Source organism: Muntiacus reevesi, chromosome 4 (genome assembly GCF_963930625.1).
Source record: "Muntiacus reevesi chromosome 4, mMunRee1.1, whole genome shotgun sequence".
In the NCBI taxonomy this organism is placed as follows: Eukaryota; Metazoa; Chordata; class Mammalia; order Artiodactyla; family Cervidae; genus Muntiacus; species Muntiacus reevesi.
Genome location: NC_089252.1, coordinates 37008289 through 37016774, shown reverse-complemented (window position 1 = coordinate 37016774; position 8486 = coordinate 37008289). Strand labels below are relative to the sequence as shown.

Sequence of the window (8486 nt, the reverse complement as noted above, 5' to 3'; positions counted from 1 at the left end):
CGCAGGTCAGGGCCCTCCGGGGGCGGCCCCGTAGACTCCAACGAAAGCGTCGCAAGGTCCCGGATTAACCCTTTCCCCGCTCGCCCATTTAGAGGCCCGGTCGGGTTCCGTGCCTGCGCAAGCCGGCGGCGCGCCTTCCCCCTGGCCCGCACCGCGCATGCACGGGAAGGGGGGGGTGCCGGTGGGGGTGTTCGCGGCCGGCTAGACATTCTGTGCCCGTGCAGGAGGAGGGCTGCTACCATCAGGGACGTGCACGATTTCCCCCCCACCCCGCCCCCTCCCCAAACTCCAAAAAAAAAAAAAAAATCCAAAACACACTGCCACCCACCGTGCCCCCGCGCCCCGCGTCCATCCCGTCCCCGGCCTGCGTGCAGCGAGCGCGGGGAGCCCACGGCGAGTGTCTGTGGCTGTGCCAGGCTGCAGGTAAGCGCGGGCCGGGGGTGCGGAAGGGGCCCGGGCCGGCCGCGAGGCGGGCGCGGGGGCGGCGGGCGCGGCGGGGCTGCCCGGAAGAAGCGCGTTCTCGCCGCGCTCGGGGGCACCCGTCAGCTCCAGGAGGTGCGGGCGGCCCCGGTGGCGCGGCTCGAGCGGGGCCGGGCGTGGGGCCGGGGCGCTCCGGGGGCCGCGCAGGCCGGCGAGCGGGCTCGGGCAGCGGCCAGGCGGCGACAGTGGCGGCCCCGCGCGCGCGCTCGCCGAGCCTCGGCGGCGGAGTTTATGGCCGCCCCCGCTCGCACCGCCGCAGTGCACCGCGATGGGGGTGGGGACGGCCCGGAGCCCGGCGCCGAGCGCGGCCCGCCGGGCGCCGCCCCTCCGCGCCGCGGGCCCCGCCGCGCCGCCCCCCAGCAGCCCGCGGAGGAGGGGGCCGGGACCCCCGCGCTCGCACTCCCGGGAGCGCCCGCGGAGCTCGGGAAGCCGGCCGCGCGCCGCCCCCGCCCCCGGCCGCGGGAGGGCGGGGGAGGGCCCGGCGCGAGCCGGCCAGGGAGTGCGCGGGGCGCGAGCTCCGGGCTCGCGGGCGGAGCGGGGCGCGGCGCGGCGCGGCGCGGGGCTGCGGAGCCCGGCCGCACGCCCGCTCCCGATCTCCGCCGCCGGGGCCGCCGTGGGTCCTCCCTCTCGCGCTAGGAGCCGCGGCCCTAGCCCGCGCCGAAGAGCCCGATTCTAAAAGGGAAAACGGCTGGTGCTCCGCCCGGCTTCCCGGGCCGGAGCTTTTGTTCGGGAAGGAATGCTAGCCGCTGGATCCCGTTCCCCACCTCCCGGGCCGAGCGGGATCGGAGAGGTTCTGGAGGCGGCCCGGGTCCTGCGCTCGGTTCCCTGCTCTCTCCCTATCCAGAAGCGGCGAGCTCTCGACCGGGAAGTGGTGCCGCCGCCATTGTCGCGGCGGCCCCGGGGTCGGGGAGGCGGCCGGCTGGTCGCCGCGGCTTCTGTAGGTTCGCCTTAGCGGGGCCCCCCGCGCCGGCGCTTTGGAGAAACGACATGCAGGGGCAGCTTCGTCCAGGAGGTGTGGTTGGGGCGGCATCTTGCCCTCCACCTGTAGGGATATTGGCAACGGGGATCTTCCCTTTTGACTCACCTGAACTTAGCAATGGGAACATCTCAACAGAGGGGGGAAATGGAGATCTGGAGAGAGAGTGGGGCCAAATAACACATAGGCTTAAAAAAAAAATCCAAGTACGTTGCCATGGGTACTGTACGCCTCTCCTGTGCCAGGTCCATGCACCTTTATCCCACAAGCTCCAGAGAGACGGCTACAGGCTGGGGTGCACCCGTAGAAATTATTCTGCCCAGTCCTCGTATTTGGCAAATAAGAAAACAGCCTGCCACTTTAGGCAGCTTAATGATGTTTTTGCTTTTCTGTAGACGGTTTTCAGGACTCTGGTTCTGCCACACTCAAGTTTGTGTGATCACGGTTCAGTAGAGAAGGCTTGATGTTTTTCAGGATGTTGGTCTGCAAAATGGAGTTTAAACTGGAAATAATTTAGAATCCTTTGAGCTTCCCTGTAGGGATAGAGGCAGACACACCTGGAGTTCTTTAATGCAAGCTTCAAGACCAGAGTGATTTAAGTAACTATACTACATCATACAGAAGAGTGGATAGAAGTAAACAGCTACTGTTCTCTCTCCCCCACTGTTAACTGTTGAGTATATGTACTTTTCTTAACTTTGTCTATATATATCGATGGAAAAAATATATAGTCTATGTTTATATAAGCCAAGCAGAAAAAAATGTGGAAGGCTGTGAATCCAGCAGGAAATAGTAGGGGAACGAGGTACTTACCAGCTTTTACTCTATCTGTGCAGCAATCAAAATCCTTGCAAATACAGATGGAGGCTTTGTGGGGGGAATCCCTTAGTGGTTCCCCAGCCCCTCGTTCCCATTCCCGTCTCACACCCCCTCCAGGCTGCTAGTGCTCCAGCCCTTACCTTTTCTCCTTCATATCTGTTCAGAGCTGAACCCGACGCTGCCAGCCACCCTCCTCTTTGTTCCCAACCTGAAAATGGGTACAGGTGCCAGTGACAGGACAAAAAAGGAAAGTTTCTTTTTAAAAATCAATTTTTGAAAACATTCTTGTTTACAACTGGGGATAGGGAAAGAGCCAACTTTACTCTTGTATGTCCTTTTCTCTTGTAGGACTGGCGTGCCCCTGATCAGAGTTATTCTGATCCGAAGATTTTGGTGTTTAAAGCATTAAGATAATAGCCTGAGTTGTTCATGGTAACTATGACTTTGCATATTAAGTCTTTAGAATATTATTGGTGTCAGCTTTAAAATGTCTCTCAGTTATGTATTAGCATTCTCTAGGGGACTAGGTATTTTCCTCATACTTATGCTTGGTCGAATAAAAGAAAAGCAAGGTTTTTGAAAAGAAACACACAGGATACATTATTTTAAAAAAGATCACTTCTTTAACACGTGGCAGATGTCTTCCCTGCCAGTTCTACATATCATTTGCTCATAAAACCCCCGCCGCACTTGTCACATGCATCCAGTTCTGATGACACTTTGATCCAGATGACAGATAGACTGGCATCCAAGGGGGAATGAAGCTGCTTGTCACTGTCTTCCCAAATGTCATCTGATTCTCTGAGAGTCGTATTAAACTTTGCCCCTTGTTCAGAAGTAGCTCAACACTGGTGTGAAAAAACTAGAGGACAACACTGAATGGAGTGTTCTGGAAATGACTTCCCTCTCTGGGTCTGCAGGAGTGATCTGTCTCTTCCGTCAAGGAAACAGAACCTTGAGAGCTGCTAGTTATTTTACTGAATCTTCCTCGGCATGAAATTAGACATAGCAGACGGCACTGGCGGATGCTTGCCAGAGATGGATTCTTAAACCTTGAAGCTGAGTTGTTATTACCTCTAGTTATCAGGAAGCACTGGTTTTGGAGCTAGAGTGCCTGGATTTGCTAGAGCTAGAGCCCTGATGGTCCACTAGATAGCTAGAATATTGGGCAGGTTCCTCAAGTCATCCGTAAAGTAGGGTAATAACAATGCCTATCTCTGAAGGTCCTGTGATCACTGCCTTTGTGAAGACATGAAAAGTGCATAGCACAATGCCAGGCACGTATTGCACGCTCAGTAGGAGTTGTTGTTATTATGAGTAAGCATACGCTGAGTACAGTAAAGATAGTAGAAGGAACAGTGTGGAAATCTCTAAATTTGGATCTGTTTTTTCTCCTCCTGTTCTTGAACCCCTCCTGACAGTGACTTTTCTGAAATTGTTAGGAACCAGAAAGTGGTCAGAAAATGAAAATCTCCCTGAAATTCTTATAAAAGTACTGTTCATAATTACCAAAATTCTTTTTCTTTGTAAACATTTTCTTGTAGGAGTTTTTCATCAGTATGTCTGAAACCATTAAATATAATGACGATGATCATAAAACTCTGTTTCTGAAAACACTCAACGAGCAACGCTTGGAAGGAGAATTTTGCGACATCGCGATTGTGGTCGAGGATGTGAAGTTCAGAGCGCACAGGTGTGTCCTCGCTGCCTGCAGCACCTACTTTAAAAAGCTTTTCAAGAAACTTGAGGTAGATAGTTCCTCAGTAATAGAAATAGATTTCCTCCGTTCCGATATATTTGAAGAGGTCCTGAATTACATGTACACGGCAAAGATCTCCGTGAAAAAAGAAGATGTTAACTTAATGATGTCATCCGGTCAGATTCTCGGCATCCGATTCCTGGATAAACTCTGCTCTCAGAAGCGGGACGTGTCCAGCCCGGACGAAAACAACGGCCAGTCGAAAAGCAAGTACTGCCTGAAGATCAACCGCCCCATTGGGGATGCTGCCGACCCCCAGGATGACGACGTGGAGGAAATCGGAGACCAGGACGACAGCCCCTCGGATGACACGGTAGAAGGCACCCCCCCGAGTCAGGAGGACGGCAAATCGCCCACCACGACGCTCAGGGTGCAGGAGGCCATCCTGAAAGAACTGGGCAGCGAGGAGGTGCGGAAGGTGAATTGCTACGGCCAGGAGGTGGAGTCCATGGAGACGCCCGAGTCCAAGGACCTGGGGTCCCAGACCCCGCAGGCCTTAACGTTTAACGACGGCATGAGCGAAGTGAAGGATGAGCAGACCCCGGGCTGGACCACGGCGGCCAGCGACATGAAGTTCGAGTACCTGTTGTACGGGCACCATCGGGAGCAGATCGCCTGCCAGGCGTGCGGGAAGACGTTCTCGGACGAGGGTCGGCTCAGGAAGCACGAGAAGCTGCACACGGCCGACCGGCCCTTCGTGTGCGAGATGTGCACCAAGGGCTTCACCACGCAGGCGCATCTGAAGGAGCACCTGAAGATCCACACGGGCTACAAGCCCTACAGCTGCGAGGTGTGCGGCAAGTCGTTCATCCGCGCCCCGGACTTGAAGAAGCACGAGCGGGTGCACAGCAACGAGCGGCCCTTCGCCTGCCACATGTGCGACAAGGCCTTCAAGCACAAGTCCCACCTCAAGGACCACGAGCGCCGTCACCGCGGCGAGAAGCCCTTCGTGTGCGGCTCCTGCACCAAGGCCTTCGCCAAGGCGTCCGACCTGAAGCGGCACGAGAACAACATGCACAGCGAACGCAAGCAGGTCACCCCCAGCGCCATGCAGAGCGAGACCGAGCAGCTGCAGGCGGCGGCCATGGCCGCGGAGGCCGAGCAGCAGCTGGAGACCATCGCCTGCAGCTAGAGGCGGTGGGGCCGGGATGCTCAGCACCCTTTATCCGCATCCCGCATCCCGACCCATGAACGCCAGCCTCCGCGTTTCGGTGAAAACTCACCGAGAACTTGTACTCGCTGGACATAAGGCAGTGCCTGGTTGGGTGTTTCGAAAACTTTGCAAGGAAATAACCGTTCCTTGGTTCTGACCAAACTGTTTCACTGTCCCGTCTGGTGTCTTGTATTAATGTTGCCAGTGAGCACCCGGCCCCCACCGCCCCCCACCTTTTTTTTTTTATGATTTCTGATTTTAATTTGAGAACTCCTGGGCCCAGTTCAGAAGTGAGAGACTTCTGTCCCTTTTTAAAAGCCCCCCTCTCCGCCTGCTGCGCCAGGGAGTGCACCGCACAGAGTGATAATTGAGTGGACTGATTTCCTGACCATCACCATTCTGTGTGACTTACGGGTCACGGTGACATTTTTAAGAACTTTAGTAAAAGTACTTCGTGTAGACGCAGGAAATACGGGTGGGTGGTTGACCAAGAACCCTGCGTGCACAGATAGGAAAACAAGTTCTGGAAATGCAAAATGGTGTCAGATTTATATATTTGGTTTGTTAATTTTCTATCACTGTTTTTCATGGTTTTTGTGGACAAATAATGGTTGCTTTGCTGAAGTGTTTCTTCATCCTTTTTGATTGCCTGTACCTGCCCCTAAAGATGTCACATGACCAGAAGGCATGTGGGTGGTTTGAGGGCTGAGTTTTTTTTACTCTTATTTGGGGTATTGCTACTCTGCAGCTGATGGGGTTTGTGGGCTGGATCAGTGGTGACAGGATTAGAAAAGGGAGTGTAGGAACCTGGCTCTCAGAGACAAGGTTTGCACATTTGCAACAAGTCCAAGATTTCCTAGATCAAAATAATTCCTGATTTTGAAATTGGATTTTTGTTTAGGATCAAAATTAGGACAAGAACAGGTATACTTCTTTGGGTACGTTTGTGTAACTTAAAGAGTGTCATCAAGCTTTTGAGCTCTCGGTAGCACGTGATTATCCATAAAGAAGTTGCAGTGTCCTTCCTGAAATCATTATGTTTAAAATCTTTTACCTATGTAAATAGTACAGAAGCATTGGTCTTACATATCTCAAGTACAAATAGACAGCTGCACTTTTTTTTGCACATTGGATTAATGATATCTCCCATCAGCAACAAACATCAGTCTGTTTTCAACCAGTATTAAAGATTGTCAGACCAAATGTTTATGTTCTTGAAGTATATTTCATCACGGGTTCCAGTTTTAAGTGGAAGATGATTGCCTTTTCATAGCCGTAAACTGAATTATAAGTGCTGTTCCAATTCTGGTGTACGAAATTTCTTTTTAAACATTTCTTTAGGAATACATTGAAATACCAACAATAGTTTGAATTATGTTCTGTAATAAAGAATTAGTTCTTTTAGAATGTACGATTTTCAAAGAAATGTCGATTTTTAAAATTTATTTTTGGTTGCTAGGATTTTTTTTTTCTTAAGACACATTAAAGTAATTTCATTTCCTAGCTCGTTGCATTAACACCTATAATTATTATTGTGAGAGAAAGTTTATTTTTTGTATATGTTATTCCCATAATTGTAGGATGAAGATGTTTCCTTTTTAAGAATCTTATTTATTGGTAAATGTTTTAGTTTAAAACTAATTTAATTTCTTTTCTTAAATGTTGTTTATTTTCTCCTGAAAGCAATCCTGTCGCTGTGTTTATATGCTCTTCATAGAAGGGGAACTGATTGCCGTTCCTAGACTGTTTTAACCAAAGCAAAGGAAAAGTAATTTAACATCTCGTGGATGGCTACTTCAGCAAATCATACCTGGGGCCTTTGTTTTTGTATATAAAAGAAAATATACTTCTGTCATTCCTGTTTTCGTTTTTTCCTAGCAGCCTGTCACACACCCAGGTTTCTACCCAATTGCATTTTCTATACTATCTTCATCTTGGTTATACAGAGTTGCAAGTTCCCCATGTGGCATTAACCTTCACTGAAACCACATAATCACAATGGTATCCCCAAAAGAAAGGTTTTTCAGCACTTTATTTGCATCGTGTAAATATGTGTCATTGGTCCTATTTTGCATGAGAAATATATTTGTGTTGTAATTTCCACCGCCGGTGCTGGGTTCATCTGTGTTTAGGGTGCATGTTTTTGTTGTGTTCTGGGCAGCGAGGTTGTGACATGGCAGCTCTCCTGCCTCCTGGTCCTGAAGCTTGCCTCTCCCACCTCGCTGGCTATAGTGTCCCGGGGATGATGAAACCCTCATGTTCAGCACTTCTGGGGTGCCTCCCTTCACAGCGAGTTACTTCTGAAACATGGTTACACCGAATCTGCCTTGTGAGAAGGAAGGAAGTGCCAGTGTCAACAGTACTACTTTGTTTTTCCACGGATTAGAATGAAAATATAATATTTTTTAAAGATATATTTTAATCCTTTGAAGTGCTCATGCTTGCTTTGCTACCCCACCAGGCTCCTCTATCCATGGGATTTCCCAGGCAAGAATACTGGGTGGGTTGCCATTGCCTCCTCCAGGGGATCTTCCCGACCCAGGGATCGAACATGCATCTCCTTTGCCTTCTGCATTGCAGGTGGACTATTTACCAGCTAAGGCATCAAGGAAGCCCTTTGAAGTTCTAACAATATCATGAAAGGATCACTTTTTATTTATTTTTAAAGCCCACAAAGCATCCTAGTGTCTGCCCGGTTCTAGCCTGGCAACTCAGAATTGGAGCCGCATTCAGGGTACATGCCTGGTGGTTTTGCTGATGGCCCCAGCATTGGGTGGGTATGCTGCTGCCTTATAGCAGTATCAGGCGTCATTTAATTTTAAAAAATGCTGTTTCTCGTTTTGGTTGCCCTCTGAGGTTTGGTGCCTTTTAGCAAGGTGTAAAATGGGACTGTTTGGCTAGACTGAGAGCTTGGGACACCATTGATCTGAGATGGTCCCTACTGATAGGTGTGCAGAATATAAAATGAAGATAGCAACTTCCCATGCACATTGTTGGGGCGACGCATGTTATAATAGGATTATGTCTATGGGGAACTCCCATGGAACTGATGCCAGGGATATGAGTCAAGATGGGGTTCTTGGCTTCCTGTGGCTGGTGGAATTCACTGTGCATCACACAAGAAATGTGTTACCACTTCTCTTTGAGTCCTGTGATCAGGGTTGCCAGTCTGAAAGCGGGCTGTTTTGTGTTCACTTGTAGCTTACTGACACTCAAACAGTCCTGCTGGGCAGTAAATACGGTAAGACTTGCCATGCTGATGTGACGGCTTCCTTCTTTCATTTCGGGGCATGATTGTA

General features: G+C 50.7%; 1 protein-coding gene across 6 annotated transcripts; it reads left to right on the top strand.

Annotated features, from left to right (window-relative positions):
- The first annotated feature begins 278 nt into the window (after positions 1–278).
- On the top strand, positions 279–7512 carry ZBTB14 (zinc finger and BTB domain containing 14). 6 transcript variants are annotated; one of them, XM_065932542.1, is made up of 3 exons: positions 279–423; positions 2624–2707; positions 3820–7512. In XM_065932542.1, the coding sequence occupies exons 2-3, from the start codon at positions 2705–2707 to the stop codon at positions 5164–5166; spliced, it is 1350 nt and encodes a 449-aa protein (XP_065788614.1). In that variant the 5' UTR covers positions 279–423; positions 2624–2704; the 3' UTR covers positions 5167–7512. The 6 variants fall into 6 exon arrangements, with proteins under 6 accessions (XP_065788614.1, XP_065788612.1, XP_065788613.1 ...); XM_065932540.1 differs by having other exon boundaries at positions 2440–2707; XM_065932541.1 differs by lacking the exon at positions 279–423 and adding an exon at positions 1192–2128.
- Positions 7513–8486: the final 974 nt, after the last annotated feature.